At 46.2% G+C, this 25977-nt stretch overlaps 1 protein-coding gene across 21 annotated transcripts in view; it reads left to right on the forward strand.

Moving 5' to 3' along the window:
* Nucleotides 1-25977, forward strand: part of ZNF185 (zinc finger protein 185 with LIM domain) — a 77844-nt gene that overhangs the window by 35618 nt on the left and 16249 nt on the right. For 8 of the 21 annotated variants that reach the window (XM_024241007.3, XM_054545212.2, XM_024241010.3 and 5 more), the window contains 4 exons: nt 3048-3143; nt 4703-4792; nt 11949-12146; nt 13609-13740. In XM_024241007.3, coding sequence (XP_024096775.1) covers nt 3048-3143; nt 4703-4792; nt 11949-12146; nt 13609-13740 — 516 coding nt within the window. The remainder of the gene's footprint in view (nt 1-3047; nt 3144-4702; nt 4793-11948; nt 12147-13608; nt 13741-25977) is intronic. The other 13 variants (XM_063721117.1, XM_024241018.3, XM_024241019.3 and 10 more) reach the window with 4 other exon arrangements.

Here is a 25977-nt window from a genome sequence, read left to right on the forward strand (position 1 = left end):
GCTTTCTCCCTTCTCTCCTTTTCCTGCCCCATCCCTACCCCAGCCAGCTCTGCTCTGAGGTTCAGGGAGAGGAAAAGCAGTAGCCCTGGAGAGACCAGCGTGTCCAGCTGGGCTCTGGCTTCTTGGACCTGGAGGGAGTCAGGGGCCACTTTCTCAGGTGATTTGCAGAGTGGCAAGGTCCCTCTTGTCCCTAAGTGGTTCCAAACCAAGGCTGAATCATCCTTGGGGCAAAGGCTAGGTATGCAGATGTTCGCATAAATAGTTTAGCTCCAAACTATGCTAGAGTCCTTCTGGTTCAGAGCAGATGGCTAGGGAAGAGTGGCAAAGCCAGTGTCTGCAAAGAGCTACAACCGCAAGATATCATCTGCCTCCTGCATCCTACTGCAGTCTGGCCAAGGAGGGAATCCTGTGGGGAAGCCCCCGCTGATGCTTTCCTACTTCCCTCAGCACACCCAGGGCCCCTTTCCCTCACTAACTTCAATAGTTTGCAATTCATGCCATGGAACCAGAGCCCGACTTCTAAATCCAGGCCCACAAGTCAACACAGGAAGGGGACAGCAGGTCCTGGCCTCTGAAACCACTGTCTCTGAGCAGGTCCAAGGAGAGGCCACCAGCGACTCTGTTCTTTGAGCTGCCACTAATGGGGAGGACTCCGCTAGAGCCCTGTCCATGCAGCCTGCATCTTTTTGCCATCTGCAGAGGCACTGGAAGGATCTTTTTAAAAATAAGCTAGATCACATTTCTCCCCTGCTAAAACCTTCTAGTGGCTCTCCATTTTCCTTAGAATGAAGTCCAAACCCTTTCCCATGTCCCACGGGGTCCTGCATGGCAGAATCTTTGGCCTTCTATCCAGTCGGGGCTCCTGCTACTCTCCCCACAGTGGTGCAGCTTGACTGGCTCTGCTGACGGCTGTCGCCGAAGAGACTTCTGGTCTACTGTGATTGGGTGGCTCTTGTCTCCTCCATGTCACCCCGCCTGCTTATACACCCTCATAACATGAAGCCTGTGCTGTCCACTGTTTCCTTAAAATGAAACCAACCCTCAAAGTTACTTGTGAAGTCATCTGAAGAATCTTCTAGATTTTCATGAATTTTAACCCAGTCTTTTACAGTTGTCTTACCTATATAGTCGTCCCTAGGTATCTGTGGGGGATTGGTTCCAGAACCTCACTCATATACCAAAATCCATGCATGTTGAAGTCCCTGATATAAAATGGTGTAGCATTTGCCTGTAACCTATGCACATCCTCCTGTACCCTTTAAAGCATCTCTAGATTATTATAATACCTCATACAATGTAAGTGGTATGTAAATAGTTGTTATACTGTATTGTTTAGGGAATGATGACAGAAAAAAGCCTGTACATGGTCAGTACAGATGCATCCATCCTATTTTAATTATGTTTCCCACATCTCATCTCATCTCTCCTCTCATCTCCTCTCCTCTCCTCTCCTCTCTTCCTTTTTCAGACAGGGCCTTGCTCTGTCACCAGGGCTGGAGTGCAGTGCTGTGATCACAGCTCACAGCAGCCTCAACCTCTGGGGCTCAAGGGATCCTCCCACATCAGCCTCCCAAGTAGCTGGGACTACAGGCGTGTACCACCACGCCTGGCTAACTTTTGTGTTTTTGGTAGAGACGAGGTTTTACCATGTTGCCCAGGCTGGTTTGGAGCTCCTGGGCTCAAGCAGTCCACCGACCTCAGCGTCCCAAAGTGCTGGGATTACAGTCATGAGCCACTGTACCTGGTCCCAAATATTTTCAATCTGAAGTTGGTTGAATCCACAGATGTGGAACCCACAACATAGAGGGCTGACCACACTTAGTTTGACTATAATTTTCAACAAACTCCTTTATTGTTTTTCCTTTTTTTTTTTTTTTTTTTTGAGACAGACTCTTGCTCTGTCCCCCAGGCTGGAGTGCACTGGTACGATCTCGGCTCACTGCAAGCTCCGCCTCCTGAGTTCACGCCATTGTCCTGCCTCAACCTCCCAAGTAGCTGGGACTACAGGCGCCCGCCACCACGCCTGGCTAATTTTTTGTATTTTTTAGTAGAGAACGGGGTTTCACCGTGTTAGCCAGGATGGTCTCGATCTCTTGAACTCGTGATCCACCCGCCTCGGCCTCCCAAAGTCCTGGGATTACAGGCGTCAGCCACCGCGCCCAGCCTTGTTTTTCCAAAGGAAAGGTTGTTTCTCATGGAAACAACCACTCTCCTTTTCCATTCATTTTCATGGATTTACTTAATCATTGAACTTAGTGATTCTTCCCCATTAGTGGCAGCTCAAAGAACTGAGTTGCTGCCCCAGGGGCCTTTCCTTGGATCTGCTCAGAGACATTGGTTTCAGAGGCCAGGGTCTGCTGTCCCCTTCTTGTGCAAATACAACTGGCATAAAGAGGTCTGGGACCGAGCAAGAGCGCCTCTTAGTGAATGTGCCGGTTAGTGGAGGGCACAGGCTTGTATAGGCAGTGATTGTTCAGCATGCCGTGAGCATCAGTCTGCCTGGTTTACAGAGACACAGAGAATGTGACTCAACCCTGAGAAGGTTGGGTAAGACATTCCCCACTAAATCCATATTGAGTGGGTTAATACAGGTGGACTGGGAAGGGGCACTGCTTCTATAAACAGCCACTGGGCCCAGTAGTAACAGGAACACATTAGCACATGTTATGGCCCAGGCATTATTCAAAGTACTTGGCATCTATGAACTCTTTTACTTTTCTCAGAATACTTACGAGACAGACATGATTAGCATCCCTATTTCATTGACGGTAAAACTGAGGCCCAGAAAAAAAGGTCAGGTAACATGCCCAATGTCACACAGCTGGGAGATAGCAAAGCCATGATTTGCAATGCCAGAGGGCAACCACTATGCCACAGAGCCCCAGGCGTCAGGCTGCCTTGAGTTATAAATATTGTTCCCCAAGCATCCATTTGAGCAGCTTCTTGGTCCTCATCATCTGTGGGGGGCAGGATCCACTCTCTCGGGAGAGGGTAGACATACAGACACAAAGTCCTGAACCTGGACCAGGTTTGGCTTCCTTTCACAGGCTGTGTGCAGCTGCTAGCTTTGCCTCTTTCCTGGAAGACCAGGATGGGCACAGTGCCAACTCTCAGTCCTGCAAGCCTAGACCAGCAGCCATCAGGTAAGGTTAGGGCCACTGCCCTAGTGCCCTATCCCATTGCTAGACACAGCCTTTGGGGCCCAGCCTCAGCTGCAGCGCCCCAGGATCCCCCTCGAACTTTCCAGCTCCATGCCACTTTCACATCAGGTGATCACAGCAAGACAGGGAACTCCAGGGGGAGCCCTGACCAGGGGCAGTGGAAGAAGAGGGACGGGTGATATGTCTGCTCACCCAGAGAGCCCAGCACCAACCTACATGGACCCAAGCTGAGGTGGCAGAGAGGAGGGCATCGGAAGGCAGAGCCTGGGAAGAGATCCTGCTAGGAGGTCTCAGAGAACCTCTGCTGTAGGGACTACGGCCAGGTTTAACAAGCAGGAGTCAGGGAGAAGATTCCCAGGGGCAGCCAGCATTAGATGGCTCAGTTCCCAAGAGCACATGACCGGTGGCTGGGATGGGCAAATGGCTCCTGGGGCACAAAGGTACAATGGGAAGAAGCTGTGCATTCCCATGCTGTAAGCATCTGCCCTGTTTCACCCACCAATCCACCAGTGGGCATGGCCACTTTGCTGTGGGTGTGTGGAGCATTTGGCAAGTCCTAGTAAGGAACAATCTTTCTTGACTCCCATAAACCCTAAGGAGGTGTAGGTCAGGTAAGGATATGTCATGCTCAGGGTCAGGTTCCAGCCGCAGCTGAGGGCTAAGGGGAATGGGTGGACGTGGGGCAGGGAGCTGGAAGAACACTCGAGAGATAACAGGTAAGTGAGACATGGGTTTACTCAGCAGCAGCTCTCTTACACAGCTTTCTCAAACTAGCTTTCTCATTAGCAGCTTACTCTCACACCGTCTGCCCTGTCTTGGCTGCTTAGTCCGGTGGCCCCTACGCACAGCTGCATGGCCAGCTCTCCCTTGCCTTCAGGGTCAGCAGCTTAATTCTTTCTCTCCCTGGGCACGGGCAAGCCAAGCTGTGTCCTGGCTCCCCTCTGTCCTGGCTCCCCTCTGTCCATCTGCAAAGACAGACAGCTCTTGCTCTCTCTCTTTCTCTAGGTTCCCGTGCACCCGCCATGTCAAGCTCTGTCGAGCTGAGCCAAGCCCCAAGAGACATGTCCCCCATACACAGCGTCAACAGGGCAGTTATAGCTTTTACAGACAATAGTGGTTTAGAGCCAAGTATGAACTTACACAAACAGGTTATATAAGAAGTGGAGGTGTGCACCTGTGCACCAGACTCATTGAGTCATGCAGGCCTGGATATCCCCCTCTGCCTATTCCTTGACCAAAGCACATCCAGGTACCTTAAAGGATACTAGAACCCAAAACCAGGAGATTTCCCCAGGGAACCCAAGTTGGTCAGGGGCAGTGTTTGCTCTTGAACTCAGGTGCTAAGGCCATGTCCAAAGCTGACATGAGGTTGTCACACACAGTGGCATCAGTGCCACACTAATGCCAGGACTGAGACACCAGCCTTTATTGGAAGACACAGTTCCCCCCCTTTCTGGTGAGAAGGCAGCCTGGAGGGGGAAGACCTGGGCCCCAGCCTTCTTTGGTCTGAGATCTCAGCGGGCCTGTGTTTCCTTCCTCAGCTCCAGTCCCACTTCAGTCTCTGCTGTCCCTGCTGATAGGAAGAGCGACAGCACAGCAGCCCAGGAGGATGCAAAGGCAGACCCAAAGGGGTAAGGCATGAGCAGACAGTGCTGAACTTCTGGGGTGGAGAGAGGCAGCTTGGGCTGTGTGTCCATTGGCCTTTGGCTGGGAAGGTGAGGCCAGCAACGTTTGTGAGCTAGCCTGAGGCACATAGCAAGGGCAGAAGCCCCAACCGGAACCCTCTGGCTTCTGGGGCCAGGGAGCTTTCCACTAAACTCTGTTGCCTTGGCCAGGAAGTACATCATAGTCAGAAAGGGTCTTTCGGTCAGCAACCACTCTGACAGCAACTGCCTTTTGCTGGAGGCTGGAGCACGCAGACAAATAAGAAACACCGCTGCCCTCCAGGGACTCTCAGGCAGGGGGTGGGCAAAGGCTGGTCCAGATTAGAGCAATACATCAGCACTAGAGCAGGGGAAGGGGGCTTCATGGGGACTGTATGTAGCTGGGTGTGGTCAGCGATGAGTGTCCTTGTCGGGGAGTGCTGGAAGAGGAGGCTCAGTGAACTAGGTAGGGCTTGATTGGCCTCTTGTACTGTGATACTGGAGCCTACTGTGTGCACAGCCCTCTACTCACAGTGTCTCATATGGTTCTCCTCACAGTCTCTCAAAGGTTTATGCCTAATTACAACAAAACCCAAAAGCCTGGAGCCTAGGTCTTTGTGCCTCCTGGGAAGGATAGTGCTCTGAAGAAAACAGCCGCAGCTGAGATAGAGTGATGGCGGTGAGGAGGGTACTACCTAGGTGGGTGGAAAAGGCAACTCAGGCGAGCTCCTCTAAAGAGGAGAAGGAGCCAACTCTAGAAAGAACACGGTGGAGAGAGCTGTAGATAAGGAACCACAAACCAACTAACCCTGAGGTGGGAACATGCTTAGCATGTTCCAAAGGACAGAGCGGCTGGAGCTTGGCCAGTGAGGAGGGCCATAGATGGAGCAGGGCCTTGGTAAGCCATGATTAAGAGATTGGATCTTATTTCAAGTTTTAAGCCAAAGGGGAGTCTGGTGTGATTTAGGTGTTTAAAAGGTGAATGCATGTTTGCATTTTCATACCACATTGCTGTTGCTTTTTTACTTAAACCAAGATGCTGGAGGCTGGGGTGGGCAATGGATATCTAAGGTATGAGGCCTTATTTTGTTTCTTTTCTCATTCAAATTGCACTGACAATTAACAATCAGAGTGAAAACAATAGCTGACACCAATACTGTGCTGTGCCAGGTGCCTTACAGCCTTCCCAGCAACTTGTGAGATGGGTAAGGTGGGAAACTGAAGCATAGAAAGATGATGTGACTTAGCCAAGGCCTTATAAGTGGCAGAGCTGAGTTCCAAGGGAAGAGGCTCTAAGAAAATCCTCAGAAGAAACTACGAAAAACTAGTTTATGAAATCTTGTCTTTGGAGCCTAGTCTCAAGACCCAGAATCAGTAACTTACAGCTGGTTAACATGGTTAACATGCTGTGTGATCTCACCTTAATTCTCCCCAAACGTGGAAAAGGATAAGGCTTCTTATCATGCAACTTGACAGAGGAGAAAATTGAGGGACTCACTCCTGTAATGAACACACTTAGGAACAGAGCCCAGATCCAGCCAACTCTAGAGCCAGGCTCACACTACTTTCCTCTGATGTTTAAATGTCTGCAAAATCAGAGGTTTTTTTTTGTTTGTTTGTTTGTTTTGAGACGGAGTTTTACTTTGTCGCCCCAGCTGGGGTGCAGTGGCGCGATCTCGACTCACTGCAACCTCTGCCTCCCGGGTTCAAACGATTCTCCTGCCTAGCCTCCTAAGTAGCTGGGATTACAGGCACGTGCCACCACGCCCAGCTAATTTTTATATTTTTACTAGGGATGGGGTTTCACTATGTTGGCCAGGCTGGTGTCAAACTCCTGACATCAAGCCATCCACCCATCTTGGCCTCCCAAATTGCTGGGATTACAGGCGTGAGCCACTGTGCCTGGCCAATACAAACTTTCTTGATTACAGTGTTTCACAACTCTGGCTGTACTTGAGAATCACCTAGGAAGTACTGAAATACACTGTTGATGAAAAAGGCTGTACTCTGTAAAATATTTGAAGAAATTCTGAGCCAAATGTTAGGACTATGACCCGTGACACAGCCTCGGGAGGTCCTGAGAGCATGTGCCCAGGGTGGTTCAGTTACAGCTTGGTTTTTTATGTTCTAGGGAGACATAAGACATCAATCAATACATGTGAGGTATACATTAGTTAGGTCCAGAAAGGCCTGGGTATACTAGTTAGGTCCAGAAAGGCCGGACACCTCAAAGCTGGGGGTGTGGTGGGGGTGGGGGTGGGGGTGGGGTTGGGGTTCCAGGTCATAAGTGGATTCAGAGATTTTCTGATTGGCAATTGGTTGAAAGAGTTGTTATTCTCTAAAGACCTGGAATCAATAGAAGGGAGTGCCTGGGTTAACATAAGGGGTTGTGGAGACCAGGGTTCTTATATAGATGAAGTCTCATAAGTGGCCGCCCTTAGAAGCAATAGATGGCCAGTGTTTCTTATTCAGACCTTTAAAACGTGCTAGACTCTCAGCTAAACTCGTCAGATCAGAAAAAGTCCTGGAAAGGGAAGGAGATTCTCTACAGAATGTAAATTTCCCCCAGGAGAGACAGCTTTGCCAGGTCATTCCAAAATATGTCAAAAAATGTATTTTGGTGTAAAATACTTCAATTTCTTTCATTACCTGCTCTCTGTCATGTGATGCTATACTAGAGTCAGGTTGAAATTTGGCATATTATTGCTTCAAGGAGTCTGTTTTGTCAGTCTGAATATCTCTCTCAATGTTAATACTGGTCAGTTGGGCATGAATTCCAAAGGGAGGAGAATATATTAAGGCATGTCTGACCTTCCCCTTTCTCATCATGACCTGAACTAGTTTTTTACGTTGTGTCCCCTTGGCTGAGAGAAGTGTCCATTCATTCAGCTGGGGAGCTTAGAATTTTATTTTTGGTTTACAACACAACAAAAACTTTCCGAAGTCGCAGGTAGAGATTTGGATTTTATTTTTCTGGGGTGGGTCTCCATCATGTGTGTCTTTTTCAAAGCTCCCCAGTTTGTTCTCCTTCCAGGCTAGGTTGAGAACCATCGTTCTCAGGTAGCGGTTCTGACCCAGGGGCATCTCCCAAACCTTCCAGCCTGCTACGATACAATGTCTGGAGCCATTTTTGGTTGTCAAAACTGGGAGTGGGAGACACTACTGGCTGCTTATATGCAGAGATCCGGGATGCTACTAAATCTCCTACAGTGAACAGGATAGCACCCGCCCCACATCCCCCAACACACACCATAGAATTATGGGGTTCAAAATGGTAATAGTGCTAAGGTTGACAAACCCTGCTCTAGAGCTTTGACGATCTGTTTGGGAAGACAGAAGGGACGGAAAAGAAAAAGGGATGGCACAGAACCACACCCCTCGCCTTCCCCGGAGTCTGGGTAGCGGGCACAGGACGTGTGCGCCTGCGCGAATGCACACTCGCCACCAGCGTACGCGACGCGTGCGCGCCTGTACACCTCGGCGAGCACGCGCCCGTAGTGAGTACGCCTGCGCAGGCCGCCATTTCTTGAAGCCCCGAACTCGGTCGCAGTGCCCGCCGGGAAAATGCGACCGTCCACAAAGTGTAATGGCCGCCCGGGACGAGCTCGGCCTCGGCGGGGATTCTCCTGAGGCCATGCCCGTGCCGGCCGCCAGAGGTCGCCCGAGGATCACGAATGGGCCCGAGGAGCTGGCTGCCCCTTCCCCCGCCTAAGGTCTGAAGCCGCGGCCAGAGTGGCCTTGGGGTGACCGCGCGTGGACTGTCGCCGGCGGGAGGAAGCGCGGTCCCGCGAGGGGCCGAACGGGGCCCCTGCGGCTTGAGCTTGTTTCGCAGGGAGCCCTGGGGCCATGGCCTCTGGGACACCGGACACGGGTCGTCAGGGCTGCCCAGGGGGAGGGGGTGTGGACGTGCAGACAGGGAGGGCAGCTGGACCCTCCAACCACGCTGGGCCCTCGGGCTGACCGGGGCTGGTCTGTGGGGCTCAGTGAGGAGGGGCTTCGTTCCCTAGGAGTTTGATGAGGGAGCGCCATGGGGGTGGTGTCATCCTGACATCCTGCAGGGCAGTGGAGCCTTACTTTCCCTAGGTTACAACACAGTTTTAACTGTCCCAAACTGTGGGGACTCTGCCCTATTCCACCTTGGGCTGCTCCATCACACTACAGGGAGAGGCGGTATAGTATAGTGGTTGAGAGCCTGGACTCTAGTGCTTTGGGTTCCAGTCCAAGCTCTGTCACTTACAAGCACCGTGACCTTGGGCATGTTACTGATCTTCTCTGTGCCTCAGGTTCCTCACGTGTAGAATAGTGGTAATCATACCTCCTACCATATAGGGTTGTTGAAATGGCCAAATCGGTTTGTATATGCAAAGCATGTTGGACATTTAAACCTGCGAGCTAAGTGAAGCTGCACCAGAGGAATATCTCCTCCTCTCAGAGGTGTTCAGGGACACCTGGAAAGCTAACTTTACCAGCTTTATTGGTTTGATTTCATTTGACATGACACGATATCTCATCTCCTTCCTACTAAACTTTTGTCATCAAATTTTACATCTAGAACATGCTGTTTTCCTCATTATGTTGCAAGCAGAGGATCAGGTGAAGTTTAGGCACCACATTTCCTCACCACTGACAACCGTTGTTGGCCAGTGGAGGAGTCTAGTGGAGGCAGTACAAGAGTGGAAGTGTCAGCTGGGTGCAGTGGCTCATACCCACCTGTAATCCTATACTTTGAGAGGCTGAGGCGGGAAGACCACTTGAGTTCCGGGGATTGAGATCAGCGTGGGCAACGTAGTGAGACCTCATCTCTACAAATATTATCTATATCTATATCTATATATGTATATGTATATCATATATATGATGTATATCTCATATATATATATATGTTTTTGAAACAATGTTTCACGTCTGTCGCCCCAGACTGGAGTGTAATGGGGTGATCTCGGCTTACTGCAACCTCTGCCTCCTGGGCTCAAGTGACTCTCCTGCCTTAACCTCCCAAGTAGCTGGGACTACAGGCACACACCACTGCACCTGGCTTATTTTTGTATATTTTTGTAGAGATGGGTTTTTGCCATGTTGCGCAGGCTGGTCTCAAACTCCTGACCTCAACTGATCCACCCACTTCTGCCTACCAAAGTACTGAAATTACAGGCATGAACCACTACGCCGGGACTACAATTTTTGTTTTTTTAAAGAATGGAAGTGTGTAGATTATGGTTGTGTTCGGAGTTGACAGTGGCTGTACTAGGCTACTGGATCTTTGGTCCAATTACATTCAGAAGGAAAGGCTTCAGAGAAATTAATCCCAAATCCAGAGTCCCGTTGGTCACCATCCCCTGTGTTACCTTGCCTATCTCTAACCACTTGACTTCCAGGAAGTTCGTGAGGGGCTCGGACAGGATAGCTGGGAAGTAATTCCCCTGGATGTTACATTGTCCAGCAGAGCTTCCTGTGAGTGTTTGCCTAAGATTTCCTTTTTATGACCCACATAGGTCATATGTCCTAAAATCACAGTGGCCCTGCCACAGGCCTAGGAACAAAGAAGCCTTGTTCATCCATTTGTCCCTGTGTCACAGTAGAGCCCAAATTTCTCTTTGTGGAGAATCCTGGCTCTATCCACAAACTTGGTGAGGGCAACCTCTACTAGTGTATTTCTACAGAGGACGTGGGACAGGACGGGACTCTGATTAAATCCATAGTAAAGCTAACTCAAGGCTACCACAGTAGGGAGACAAGCTCTTCAGGCCTTGTATGTTTGTCTTTGGCTCAAGCAAGCAAGTCACTGACAGAGATTGAGTGGGTGTGTCAGGGCACCCTGCTGGCAACCCTGGGACTGGTGTTACCTGTGCAGACCACTTTTGGATCTGCATGGGCTGCAGCAGACCCTAAGGGTGGAAGCTGCACAGAGAAGCACAGGCCCAGTGGGATGGTTCCCCACAGTTACTGTGTGGCGTCACACTCACTTGCCTGCAGTTCTGCCTGGTGCAGCTAGAGGTGGCAATTAGCTTGTTGTGCCTGCTGGAGAATTTTAGTCCTCTCGACCTCCACCTGAGGCTGAAGAATCATATTGCTTTCAGGGCATACTTTCCAAAAAGTGTGGCCTCTGTTGGCCTTGTTATTCTAGCTTGAAGGTAGGAAGCCTGCCTAGACAAAGTTAACTCCTATATACAAAGAGTCCCAGGGTAGTTTGTAGCGTGTTCTTGTCTAGGGGTAGCCCCCACCAGCTACTGAAGGCAGACTGGTGATGTTGGGAAGGTTATATTCAGAGTGAGCTAGGATCGAGGTGATGGCGAACTAGATTTTCATTCTGAAATGCTGGGCTCACTCTCTTAGTAGCCCAACTTGGTGTTTGCCCCTGGCCTAGTAGACTCTGGAAGCAGTACCTTGCACCTCGGTGTGGGGCTGGTGATGGGAGGGGTGTGGAAGTGGAGGATCAGCTAGCAGCCTCTTTCCCACGGTACCCAGATTGGAGGGTGCAGTGCAATCATGGGGTGAGGCCAGGGAAGATCCCTGAAGAGCTCGATGCCTGAGACATCTGGGGGAAGCCCTGTCCTTCTGCTGGATTCAGGGGTGGCAAAAGCCAAAAATTGGAGGGCCAGGTGCAATGGCACATGCCTGTAATCCCTGCACTTTGGGTGGCCAAGGCAGGAGGATCGCTTGAGACTAGCCTGGGCAACATGGTGAAACCTTGACTCTACAGAAAAAAAAAAAAAATACAAAAATTAGCTGGGCGTGGTAGTGTGGACCTGTAGTCTCTGCTACTCGGAAGGCTGAGATGGGAGGATGGCTTGAGACCGGGAGGCAGACGTTGCAGTGAGCCGAGATGGTGCCACTGCACTCCAGCCCGGGCGACAGAGTGAGACCCTGCCTCCAAACAACAACAACAAAAACATCGGAGGCTTCAGCTTCGTCTGTTACACATGGAGGCCTGTTCAGTGAGAAGGGAGCAGCGATGCTGTGCTCCTGCCAGGGAGGAGACTATCTGCTCCCTGGAATTGGGGCTGTGCCTGGCTCCTTTCTGCCCCGCTTTCAGGGATATGAGTCCCTCCAAGTCCACAGGAGGTGACAGCCAGCTTGCGTCCCGGGGCTGAGGCAGGGTTCGTTTCAGAGCACTTTTTTCATAAGGGTGCTTATTCTTCTTCAGGGCCTTGGCTGATTATGAGGGGAAGAATGTGGCCACCAAGGTCGGAGAGGCCTGGCAGGAGAGGCCTGGAGCCCCAAGAGGTGGCCAAGGAGACCCAGCTGTACCCACTCAGCAACCTGCAGATCCCAGCACCCCAGAGCAGCGGAGCAGCCCCAGCGGATCTGAGCAACTTGTCGGACGAGAGAGTTGTGGCAGCAGGTAAGGGCTGAGCTGCAGTGGGCTCTGCCTCTAGAGCCCATGTTTTTGTTGGGGTCTGCGACCCACATAGGAACCACTTCCCCACACCCTGTGCCAATACCCGACACATTGCACACCCAGGCTTCTGTTCTGTGAGTGGGTCATGGTGGTGATTCCCTGGTCCTAGAGCAGTGTCATCAGGCTTCTTGTGGCTCAAGGAGCTGGGAGGGGACTGTGATAGGAGGATGTGTCTGTCCGCAGGTGTGAGAAGCCCTGGCTAATTCCCAATGCATGGGGCAAGAAGGAAGGCTGTCTCTCAGAGTACAGGTGCTCTACAGGTGGGGGTCCTGGGCAGAGTGAGGGCTATTTGTGTGGGTAAAATGCCATTGTCAGAGAAGGACAGAGTGTGAAAGAGCAAAAAACAGGAGGGTAAAAGTGCAAAAGTGACAGAGTGAAGCAGAGAGAGAGAGGCCAGAGGGAGAGAAAGGGAGCATGTGTGAGCAGGCATGAGAGAGTGACACAGGATGTGACTGGCCATGTGTTGGTGTGTGCCAGTGTGCATGAACAAGAGGACAAACGTGCCTGTTACTAGAGCTGACCACGTGGCATTGGTGTGAGAGTTTCAAGTCAGGCTCTCTTGAAGGCATCTTGCCTGCCAGCGCAAACACTGCATGTCCTTGCAGCTCTGGACACGTCAACAGGCCAGTGATTCCAGGGGTGCAAAGCGAACAGTTTCTTACACAAGACAGAAATGTAGAAGGAGAGAGCTAAGACTCATATTGCCCCGAGAGAGGAGCTAGTGGAATCCAGCAGGGCATCTGCTGTGGGGAGCAGGTGGAGCCTGGGGCTCCTTTTGCAGGGATGAAAAAAACACAGTCTTCTGCCTTCTTTGTTCTGGGGCTTCTTGTACCACAGAGGTTCCGTAATTATTAATAGTTAGATAGGAGGTTATTTTTAGGGCCTGGCTCAACTGTTAGATAACAAGTTTTACCTTCTAAGAATATCTAGCCCATCTTTGATTCTTTGGCCCCAGGCCCTGGAGGGGCCCAGTCCAAAAACAGAGTGAACAACTTTGGACTTGCTGTCACATTGTGTGGCTTCTAGAACTAGTCAGTGTTCCATGCAGAAGGGGTATAAAAAGTGAGGCTTGTGGATGAAGGAGGAGGTGAGTGGTTCTGGGTTTTGTTTTCATTTTGCGGGGGAGTGTCAGGAAAGGCTTTCTTTACAGGGAGAGTGATGTTGGAGCTGGGTTTGGAAGGCTGAGGGAGATTTTGCCAGATGGACGTGCTTGGGAAGGCATTCCGAGTAGAGGCTCACAAAGTGTATAGGGAACATCCAGTCAGGTAGCCATCACAAAGGAGGGTTAATCCAGCCTGGCTTGGCAGGAAGCACTGAGTAGGGGCTGGGCAGGCACCTGCTCCTAGGCTGAGGAGTGTGACCCACATCCTGAGGGCCCTGGGAGCCACTGATGGTTTTCCTGCAGGAGAGTGCCACAGCCAGACTTGAGTCCAAAGAAGATCCCTCCATTGCCCTGTGGAGGACCAGGCCAGGGCAGTATACGACGGGACAAGGCAGGAGGCCATATTGGAGACTGTTTGCTTACACCAGGGGCAAGGTGAGAAGGCTGCAAGTATTTTTGACTTATTAAAGGTAAAAGTGGGCTTGGCATGGTGGCTCACACCTGTAATCCCAGCACTTTGGGAGGCCGAGGTGGCAGTATCGCTTGAGCCCAGGAGTTTGAGACTAGCCTGGGGAACATAGCGAGACCCCATTTCTACAAAAAATTTAAAAACATTAGCCAGGTGTGGTGGCGCATGCCTGTAGTACCAGCTACTTGGGAGGCTAAGGTGGGAGGATTGTTTGAGCCTTGCACGTCGAGGATACAGGGAGCCATGTTCCTGCCACTGCACTCCAGCCTGGGTAACAAAACAAGATCCTGTCTCCAAAATAAAAATAAAAAAAATACAGATAACAGTGAAGGAAAAGTGGTAGCCAAGGTTGCTCCCCAGATTTCAGGGCTAGGCAATTGGATGGGTGGTGACAGGAACTAGCTGAGGGTAAGGAGTTTGGGGGCAGGCCCGCTGAGAGATGCACAGAGATGAGAAGGTCATTGGGCCATGCTGAATGAGAAGTGCCTGTAGGGGCTCCAGCCAGTGATGTCCAGTAGGCTACTGAGTAAACAAATCTGGAGTTGAGCAAAGATCTGACCTGGGGCTAGAGAGCTGGGAGTTGTCAGCTCACAGGAAGTCACTAAAGAGAATGGATGAGGTTGCCTGGAGAATGCCTTTGGAAGGCAGTGTGTACAAAGCATGTATTCTCGGCTTTTCTCTGCAAGCTTCCAGGGCCACTTGTCCAGCCAGGCCCTTGGCTGGGGGGGTGAGTCCACGTGGTTCAGGGATGCTGAGGGAGCCTCCCTTTTGGGATGTGCATCTAAAGCCACCTGCTTCATTGGCTGACGTTTCTCTCCATTTTCTGCTCTTCTTTTGTCTCAAAAAGAAAAAAAAAGGGGATATTAATTATTGATCCCCTAAAACCCTAGCTGAATATATAAAATGAAAAGAAGTAAAAATATGAGAGAAGCAAAGTCAGATGGACCATAATTTTGGAAAATAATTCCAAAAGGTCTTAAGGAGGAAGAGGAGCTACAGAGAGGTACTGAGAAGGAAAATTTTGGATAAATGGAAGAATCAGGAAAGACTACCATCATGGAAAGCAAGCCACGCTGAGCTCACTTTCCAGTGCTCTGTAGATCCTGAAATAGGCCCATCAGATTTGGCTATGTAGAACTCATGACTGCCTTGAGGGGAGTAGCTTGGGGCAGCGGGAAAGGCTGTAGTTGGATTATAATGGATTGAGGAGGCAGCGGAGGATAAGCAGGTGCAGTTGATGGGGTACACACTCTGAAACTGGCTGTGACGTGATGGATGTGGGAGGGGTGAGCAGATAATTACAGTTACAAGATAATGGGGAAGGTTTCCTATAGGTGAAAGCAACATACGCATGTTAGGTAAAGGCTGGGCAGAGGGTGCTTACGTGACCAGTCCCCAGTAAAATCCTTGGACTCTGAGTCTCTAATGAATTGCCCTGGTCGACAGCATTTCACACTTGTTGTCACAACTCACTGCTGAGGGGAACTGAGTGAATCCTGTGTGACCCACTGGGAGAGGACTCTGGAAGCTTGTGCCCGGGTTCCCTCAGAAATTTGCCTTGTGTGCTTTTCCCTTTGCTGATTTTGCTTCGTATCTTTTCACTATAATAAACCATAGCCTTGAGTGTGATGATGTGCTGTGTCCTGTGAGTTCTTCTTGTGAATCATCAAACCCAGGGATGGTCTTGGGGACCCCTGACACAGATGGGCAGGATCAGAACTTTATGCCGTAACAAGGACTTTAGATTTTCTTTCGAGGGCAAAGAGGAGCCAGGAAGGTTTGAAGCAGGGGAATGATACGGCGAGAGTATTGCTTTGCAATGGGATCTCCAGTGGCAGTGAGAAGAGTGACTGAAGTGGGCAGAGTGGAGCAGGGAGAAGAGGAAGTGCTTACAGAATCCTCCATGTAAGAAATGATGGGGCCTGGACTAGGGGACTAGCTGTGGAGATGGAGACAGAACTGTAAAATAAGTAGAAGAGTTCCCAAATTGGATGACAGGTAAGACTTGGGAGAGCAGTGAGGGAGAGGGAAGTGACAATTTAGAAAGCCACATTTCTGGTCGAGTGAATGGAGTATGTGACCCCTCTTGGCTTAGGTGGTGGCCAAAGTATCTCTAACCTGCCTCTATACTGCCTGCAACTGACTGAGCAAATGCCTGGTCCATGGAGATCCCAAGCTGACAAGGGCACTGAGGCAAGCCTCTGGCTTTCAGGTGGAGGCCCTGCCTAGGCTGGCCTGGCTGGATTGCCTTGGCACACTGTGCTGTTTTGCTGAGGCAGACAGCAGCACTCTGCAAGTGCTCTTCTCCTGTTCCTCTTAGTGGTCTAAATCCTGTAGCATGCTGGGGTGCGACTGTAGACAAATCCCCTTTCAGGGCCACCTGGGGTTCTCTATTGCAGTCTTTGGGTCTGGTCACTGGCATGGCATCTCAGTAGGCTAGGTTCATCAGGAAGGGCCAACTATGTCATGGCACCTGATGGGCAGCATTTAGAGTCTGTGAGCCAGGGGCTTAAGGGCTGCTTACTGCTAATAGTTCTAAGTAGCAAGCATTCCCTCAGCCCTAGTCTGGGCACACGCCAGGAAGAAAGCCACTAGATGCACTCTCCTAGTGGATAACTAGCCTGGGGTTCCAAGAAGGGCAGAGACAGGCAGAGTGAGAGCCTTCAGAGATGTAGGCAACGATAGTAGCAGAACTTCGAGGGAGAGTAGATGGAAAAATCGAAAAAAAATCCTTGTCATTGTTTTTAAATGTCTGAATTGACCAGATTAGAATCTTTGAGAGTCTAGACACTAGGGAGTTCTCATGGGTGGGCCAGTTATTAAATCATATGGAGGGAGAGTAGGTATGACCCAGCACGAGAGGACCAGAGGGCAGTCAGTGCTAAGGGTAAAACCTTAGGCCATGGGAGATTGAGTTTTTCATCAGTTTGCAAGTTTTCACTTTAATACTCCACTGTTTCCATCATTTCAGACGACTGGGGATGATAAGGACAATGTAATTTGGGGGATAAAGGAAGAACTCATTATATTTCTTGGATGACTTTACTGGGGAAACGGATTCCTTAGTCATTTGAAAGAAGCGGTAGAATTCCACATGTGGAGAATACTTGTTCTAACAAAAGCTTAATAACATTAGTGGCAATGATCCTTTTATATAAGGGAAAGCTTCAAGCCAGTGAGAAAAACATAAATAAACTAGTAAGAACGTATTTATAACCATGAGATTTGGGTGCAGAATAAAATCAAATTGGCAGTTAAGGAAAGGTCCTAAACATCTGTATATTAACAATATTCCATCAGTGAGCAATGTGAATTTCCCATAATTGAAATGATGATTGATAACCTTGTATTGTTCTTATCTAATATAAGGCAAAGCAGCACTGGGGCTTTGATAAAGAGCAATATCTCATGTGCACTGAGGACACTGAAACCCCGCTAGGAATTCTATGGAATTTCTAAAATATTTATATTAAGGACATTTTACCCATTATAGACTAATTTAGGGATGGTTCTGCATTTTTTTTAATTTGACAATGCTTCCAATGCAATTTATACAATATTAAATAAGACTAATTAGTTTTTGCACCTTTCTTGTTACAAGGTGAAAGAACTAATCCTTTGAGATTTTCCAGAAGGTCCCTGGCAAATCCCAAAGCCAGTTTTAGGTATAAAATATATTTAAGGTTTGATTGTGGGAAGGCAAATGTTAAGAGTTGTCAGGAGTTCTTGAACATTTGATTGAATAGCATTATGGGTTAGCGAGAAATACTACTTGGTTAGCTAGTGAATCAGAGTTGTAAAAATTTTCAAGTAAACGTATGAGGTAACATGATTGTAAAGAATCTTCAGTTCCTTTAAAATTGAAAAGACTTTAAAAAAATAACTAAGGACATAATAAACTGAACACACAGATAGGGCATTACAGTATTTTGATAAGACATAAAATATTTGCCTCTTAGGCAGATTACTCTGAAGAAAAACAGACCATTTATAACTTTTTATTAGGGACAGACCAATGATCAAGAATTTTTTTTTTTTTATTTTTATTTGAGACGGAGTCTTGCTCTGTTGCCCAGGCTGGAGTGCAGTGGCGTGATCACCATGTTGGCCAGGCTGGTCTCGAACTCCTGACCTCAGGTGAACTGCCTACCTCAGCCTCCCAAAGTGCCGGGATTACAAGCGTGAGCCACTGCACCTAGCCTAAGAAAATTTTGTTATTTTAACAGAGAAACCAACATTTTAATTTTATACAATTATAATATTTGATATTAGTTCTTTTTTGAAATTCTTATAAATACGCTGAATAAAAGTTTTAACCATGACAAATAAAATTCCTTTTCTGTGAACATTTTCTAATTTTAAAGATATTCGTTTACATTTTGTCTCACACATTTTTAAATTATTTGTCATTTTAATTTGGGACAAAGCTATTCTCTTTTTCCTTAGGAAAAGCACATTTACATACCTTGCATACAAAGTTGTTTCCCTTTTTGCCATTTTTGCCATTATTACTTTTAGTAGTTACATGTATATATATACACTTATTTATACTTATTTATAATTTTAACCATTAATAACTTCTCTTTTACAGAGAAAACAGGAGGTAGGTAATTTTGAAATATCATATACCAGCATTTTGTAGCAGACTAGTAAAGCTTATGAATATACATCTCATAACTTTTTATAGTTATATACTTTTTATAGTACCATTTTGCAATGTGGACAAATGAACACATTTAACAGATCCAAATATAGTCACACTGTACCATAAAAAAAGAAGCAAAAAGTATATAAACTTAAAATTAGGTCTAGTGACTAAGTATTTTATCTTCTTTATAAATGATATTTAATGAATTTAGTTAGCTTAATTCAGCATAAGTCTAAGGTTTTAGGTTACCAAAAAGATTTTAGAAACTGCCTTTAAGCTTACATATTATAAAACATAATTACTGTTGAAATAAAGTTTGCCAGAATAATGACTCAGTTTGGTTAAAAGCAAATTTAAATCTTTATAATCTTAACCATGTAGTAGATAGATACAATACTAGCTTATTCAACATGTAAACCTGTTTAAGTTTAGGAGGAATATACCCAAGTAGAGTAAAAATATATGCTTGTATTCTGTTGTATTATATGTAATGCTGATAACTCAGACACATAGGTGTCTATTAAACTAACAATATTAAACTAGTTTTGTTTGCCAAAAGTTTACATAAATTCTGTGAACTTGAATTTTAAAAGCATTTGGGTTAGTTTCTATAAGAATACTTTTTTGTTGTTTACACTGAAAGTATTAGAAGTTGTTTCCTTAATTTATGAGAGCTTTATAATTATTTAATTTATAAAAGTACTTATTTATCTCTAAGTCAATTAGAATAGAGGAAAAGGGATTTTGTAAATTAATTTGGTAATGCCATCTGGACGTACTGAACTATTACACATATATAACATACATGTATACTAAACATACGGACAGACACAAATAGAGATCTAATGGCGAGCTCTCAATGGGGGCAGGGGGCCTGAAGCTCTACTGGCTATAGGCAGTTGAGAGGCCTGAGTGGGAAGGGGAAAGCCTGGTGAAGAGTAGATAGGGGTATGTAGGAGGTAGAGGCATTGAAGGGGACAGATGAAAAGATTCAGGGACCTGAAGGGAAGGTCCAAGGTGGTGAAAAGAAGGGAAGAGGGATGCGGTAGGAAGATGGGAAGGGAGAATCTTAGATGAGCAGGTTTGGGGAGACCCCAGCTTCCCTAAAATGGTCACTGAAGTTCCAAATTACCCTTCGTGATTACCTTTTTTTTTTTTTTTTTTGCCAGTTTTGGAAATACTGGGCAGAATGAGTGCCATAGGGGCAGAGCATGTAGTCAGCAAGGGAGGAGGAGATTGAGAGTTACCTGTGGGAAGAGGCAGATCAAATAGAGAAAGGAGCCAGGCTGGACAGTCTCATTAGGAAGTTCTGCACACAGTCGTCATCTGGGAGCCAAAGTTTCTCTTCAGTCCTCATCGAGGAGCTGAAGGGCTTTCCTTGTGCAATCTCTAGACAAGGTGTCAAGGGAAACAATGAGGCCTCACAAAGGAGCCAGGAATTTGGAGTAAATCTCCACTCAAAAGGAACCAAGAAAACTTCTATCCAGGACGTTTCTGGCTAAAATTGAAAAGAACCAGGAAGAGTCCTGCTCAACAGAGTCAGGGGTTAAATCCCCACTCAAAAAGAGCTAGGAAGACTTCTGTCTGCGAAGATTCTTGCTCAAACAGAAAAGAACTGGGCAGAGCTCATTTAACAGAATCAAAGTAACTGAATCACAGAACCATAAAAAGTGTCCAATGAAAGCAAATACCGTCTCCGGGCAGGGTGCAATGGCTCACACCTGTAATCCCAGCACTTGAGAAGCTGAGGGAGGAAGATCACTTGAGCCCAAGAGTTCGAGACCAGCCTGGGTAACATAGCGAGACTCCTATATCTATAAAAATTTTAAAAATTAGCCAGGCATGGTAGTGTGTGCCTATAGTCCCAGCTACCTGGGAGGCTGAAGTGGTGGAGGATTGCTTGAGCCCAGGAGTTTGAGGCTGCAGTGAACTATGATCGCACCACTGCACTCCAGCTTGGGTGACAGAGTGAGACCCTGTCTCAAAAACAAAAAACAAATATGGATTTAGATAAAGAGAGACTTTTATTTTATTTTATTTTATTATTTTTGAGACGGAGCCTTCCTCTGTCACCCAGGCTGGAGTATAGGTGCCATCTCAGCTCACTGCAACCACCACCTCCCGGGTTCAAGCAATTCTCCCGCCTCAGCCTTCTGAGTAGCTGGAATTACAGGCGTGCACCACCACGCCCAGCTAATTTTTGAATTTTTAATAGAGATGGGGTTTCGCCATGCTGGCCAGGCTGGTCTTGAACTCCTGACCCCAAGTGATTCACCTGCCTTGGCCTCCCAAAGTGCTGGGATTACAGGTGTGAGCCACCGTGCCCGGCCAATACTTTATTTAAAAAGACCATTGCAATAGGGACGATGCTGCAACCTCAGGACTTGCAAACATCACAAAATAATACAAAAAAATCACAAAATAATACAAAAAAAAGCCTTTTTTTTTTTTCAGTAGGGAGTAGTAAGTACAGCTAGCAGCTCAGCTACTTTCAAGGGCCAGTGGGCAAGCAAAGGGGAACCTGTTTGGCATGATTTGACCAGAAATGTGTTTCCCTGTGGTCAGCCGATTCTCAGGATAAGCTGCTAAGTGGGGCATGTTCTGCATTTCAGCACTTACTTAACCAGGAGCAAGCAAAGTTCAGGCCCTGTGGGGAGGACAGAAGCCTGCCTAACATTCTGTTAAGGCAAAGGAAAGGGTAAAAAGCAGACAGCTGTGAACACTTGATCATCCTCCAGGCAATAATCCATTCTGGGTTTCTGGTTTAAGACTCTTGAGAAACAAGGGGAAACATAGCTGGTAGGAGCAGCAGGCTCACTTATATGTAGTTCCATGAGGTAGCCTTATGGACTTCTGCCACCTTCCAAAACTCAGCATGTCCCAAACCATCTTAATCAACACAGCTTCTCACCAAAAACAACCAAATAAAACAAATTAACTAATGTACAAATTCTGCATCTCCCCCTGTGTTGCTCATCTCAAAAAACTGTTATCACCTCATTGACTTAGACTCTCAACCAGCGAGGTATAAGAAATGTTTGGGGGCATGTTAAATGTAACACCTATGAGACATGTAAGAGGTGAGGTGAAGGACACAGGTACATGGTGATAAAACAAAAACCTCAGCCGAATTAAATTTAAAGGAGTTTAATTGAGCAATGAACTACTTGTGAATTGGGCAGCCCCCAGAATCACAGCAGATTCACAGAGACTCCAGCACAGCTACATGGTGGAAGATTTATAGATTAAAAAAAGGTGGGGGGGAAATGACGTACAGAAATTGGAAGTGAGGTACAGAATGGCTGGATTGGTTACAGGTTGGGCGTATGCCTTATTTGAACACAGTTTGAACACTCACCAGTGTATGAATGGTTGAAGTATGGCCGCTGGGATTGGCCAAGACTTAGCTATTGTTACAGGCACACACTCCTAAGTTAGATTTTCAATTTTGTCTGCCTCTAGGTTACAGTTTATTGACAAAGACTCAAATATAGAACTATGGAGTCCTTCTCAGGCCGTATTTAATTTGCTTTAACAATTCCCCCTTTTTGGTCATTTTCTCAACTTTGAGAGATTGACAAAAACCTTAGTTATTGATATCACTATTACCATTGTAAATGTACTTATATGGTCTTGAAACCCACTGGGAAACAGGAGGACAGTGGGTTTTGTAAGGAGAGAATAAGGACTGAGTAGAAGGTACCTCTTTATGCTAGAATGTTCTGTTTACAGGACAAAAACAAAACCTCGTCTGTTTTAAGAACTATTTGTTTCCTTAAAGTCTTTGATTATGTTACATTTAGCATGAGCGACTCCATTTTGTTTGGTTTAGTCTGTTGGGGCCTAGTGCATGAGCTCAGTACAAAACAATGGCTTGCCATAATTTTGTTTAAAAAATTCCCTCTGGCCGGGCGTGGTGGCTTATGCCTGTAATCCCAGCACTTAGGGAGGCTGAGGCGGGTGGATCACGAGGTCAGGAGATCGAGACCATCATGGCCAACATGGTGAAACCCCATCTCTAGAAAAAATACAAACATTAGCCAGGCGTCGTGGCACACGCCTGTAATCCCAGCTACTCAGGAGGCTGAGGCAAGAGAATCACTTGAACCTGGGAGTCAGAGGTTGCAGTGAGCAAAGATCACGCCACTGCACTCCAGCCTGGTGACAGAGCGAGACTCCATCTAAAAAAAAAAAAAAAAATTTCCCCTTATTGGCCAGGTTCTCACTTAGGTGAGAGTGTGACCAAAACTTAGGGCCTTAGCACCACTTTTAGTTACCATCATTTTAGGTTTTCCAGTCTCAGCATGTCATTCATAGGTTATGATGTCCTCATAATCATACATTTCTTTCAGTTTTGTTATTCCAGTTGAAGACAGACCATTTGACATTTCAGAGATGGCTGCATGCAAACATTTAAAACCTTTGAGAGAATACAGTGCACTGGGGAGACTATTATGACTATCAGTAGGATAATACCCAGAGTTTGGAGTATGCTGTTTACCCGAGGTCCCCATAAAACAAACCACCTAAATTAAATAAAATAAAGAATGAGCTAGATGAAGCGTCTACTCGCTTCACTAAGTGATCTTTTCATTAATCCCATATGACTGAATTTTTATAATCTGCACTTGATATACATATTAGAATTTTAGAAACCCCATATAATTTTGGAATATATATTAATATCATTCACTAAAAATATAACCTGAAGATTAAACATTATTTTTATTGGTCAAGCATGGTGGCTTACGCCTGTAATCCCAGCACTTTCGGAGGCCGAGGCAGGCGGATCACCTGAGGTCAGGAGTTCGAGAGCAGCCTGGCCAACATGGTGAAACCTGTCTCCACTAAAAATACAAAAATTAGCCAGGCATGGTGGCATGCACCTGTAATCCCAGCTACTCGGGAGGCTAAGACTGGAGAATCGCCTGAACCCAGGAGGTGGAGGTTGCAGTGAGCGGAGATCATGCCATTGCACTCCAGCCTGGGGAACGAGGGCGAAACTCAGTCTCAAAACAAAACAAAACAGTGTTTTTATTTTGACAATGCGTCCCATGATTTTTATACCAAATAAGCCAAATGTCACTGTTGCATTAGTGCATTATCGATGTCAAACTCAATTCTTAAATAAAACCTTATAGACAAATGTATTCAATCTTAATCAGTTTGAACATAAGTAAGAATTTTATAAACCTTTTATAACCCTTTACAATTTTTGTTAAAGAGCAGATTAGTGCTCTAAGAAAGCCTGTTGTGCTTTTACTTCCGTGTTCAATTTATGGAAAAACCAAATAATACCCTTTTAAATTTAGTCAGTATTTTCATACATATAATTTTTTACAAGGTTAATTTTTTTTTTTTTTTTTTTTGAGACGGAGTCTTGCTCTGTCGCCTAGGCTGGAGTGCAGTGGCATGATCTCGGCTCACTGCAACCTCTGTCTCCCTAGTTCAAGCAGTTCTCCTGCCTCAGCCTCTGGAGCAGCTGGGACTACAGGCGTGTGCCACCATGCCTGGCTATTTTTTTTTTTTTTTTTGTATGTTAGTAGAGAGGGGTTTCATCATGTTGGCCAGGCTGGTCTCGAACTCCTGACCTCAGGTGATCCACCTGCCTCGGCCTCCCGAAGTGCTGGGATTACAGGCATGAGCCACTGTGCCTGGCCTACAAGGTTAATTTTTATAAACCTTCCACAATTTGTTTAAACCTTTAGCTTTATTTAATTTAAAACAATCCTTTAGCGCTTTAATCTAGGCAGAACAAATCCACATTCCCATGTCTTCTTATAATCTTTTATCAAAAACACATTTCAGTTTTCTTACATGCCTTGCAGGTAAAACTGTTTTTTCAGTAGTCTCAATTACATGTTACAATGTTAACTTTTAGGGACTTTTACTTTTGGTAAAAACCTTCGTAATTTCAGAATTTTAATTATGTACTAAGTGTGGCGCCTAGGACCCAGACAGAAATGCAGATAAGGTCTGACTCTTTCCAGCTTCTCACTCCATGTGTCTCAGGCCTTTCCTAACTGTAAAGCAGACAAGTTGTACAGTTAAGAGTTATAGTGGCATTTTATGAAGCATTTAGGAGTCCTAAACATCTTTAAATTATACATTTTTTGCATAAATTCCCTTTCATAAATTCTTTCACAACTTATACAGACTAAGACATTCTTGGACTTTCTGACTTGCCCTAAACATCCCTCTTTTTAAACAACTAGTCATTTTACTTTAGGACAAGAATTTACCATACAAGATCCTTTCTTATATAAAGTTTCTTTTCTTTATAACCTTCTTTGCGTAGCTAGGGAGCATGGCTAATTCCACATGTCCCCAAGCCTTATCTAGAATCTAATGCTCCAAAATAAATTGGGCAATTTTCAAAAGTCAAAGCAGTTTATGACCTTAAAGCATTTAGCAAACCTAATATCTGACCTGCATAATTTAGACCAAATATTTTTATTTTGCCAATAATTTTAAAGCTGTTTTTATTTCCCAAAGATTACTAAAGTTAAGTGAAGTAAAAGGCACTACAGTTTTTTTCTTTTAAAATATTTGATGTAAGTGCTTATTTTTGTTTAAGCCAATTAGAGCTCTTTTATATAAATATTACACACAACACATATATAACTACACAGACAGACAGACGATTACTACAGTAGTTGTAAGATTTTTCATTTGCCAGTTTTTAAGTTTCTTAATTGGCTTTAGGATGGAGTCCTTGGAAGAACAGGGTCAGGAAAGGGTCGTTAGTGCCTCCTGCTCTTCTGAGGAGTCCAGGCTGTTAGAGCTTGTATATCTGCTTTCAATTAAGTTGACTTTTAACCATGGCACTCTTTATAAATTCCTTTTAAAATTTTTTATTACCCAACTTTAGCCAGGCAACATGGCCAATATTTCTGGCTTTTGAACTTTACTAAATGTAACTCCCAGGTGCTCAAAGGAAAATTTAAGACAGTCCATGGAGGAGAAGGGAATAGACAAGGTCATGCAGATATTAAACCAGAAAGGACTTATTTCCTAAGCCAGGAATCGAACCCAGACTGCCACTGTGAAAGGGCAAAACCTTAACTACTGAGCCCAGAAGGAGTCTAGAGTAGTTAATTTTGAGCTTGCAAAGGCTTTTAACTACTCAAGATAATTTTTAGAACTAACTATGATATGAACCCTAAAATTCCTGTTCCCTGGAAGGTAGAGACAAGGAGAAAGTCCTGCCACATGGTTACAAGGTCAAGCTCCCAAGGACATAAAACAGGATGGCGACCTTGTCCAGTTTTTTGTTTGTTTCAGGGACCTGCAGCAAAGTTTGTCACTGACCAGCTTGCTGGGCCATCTTGAGCAGCAAGCTTATGAGGGCCCAAGCCCATGTTTTATCCTAAGGTACCCCTCGACACAGAAAAACGACTTTATAGCACAAAATATACCAGATTGACTACAGCTTAAGACTAGCCTCAGAATTTCTTTTTGCATTGATTAAAATTTTACAGAGGAGATAAACAGTGATTTTACAATCAGTTTGCACAGAGAGAGAGAAGCCTGAAATCTGACTGGGAAGAAATAT

This window comes from Pongo abelii, chromosome X, assembly GCF_028885655.2.
Source record: "Pongo abelii isolate AG06213 chromosome X, NHGRI_mPonAbe1-v2.0_pri, whole genome shotgun sequence".
Classification (NCBI taxonomy): domain Eukaryota; kingdom Metazoa; phylum Chordata; class Mammalia; order Primates; family Hominidae; genus Pongo; species Pongo abelii.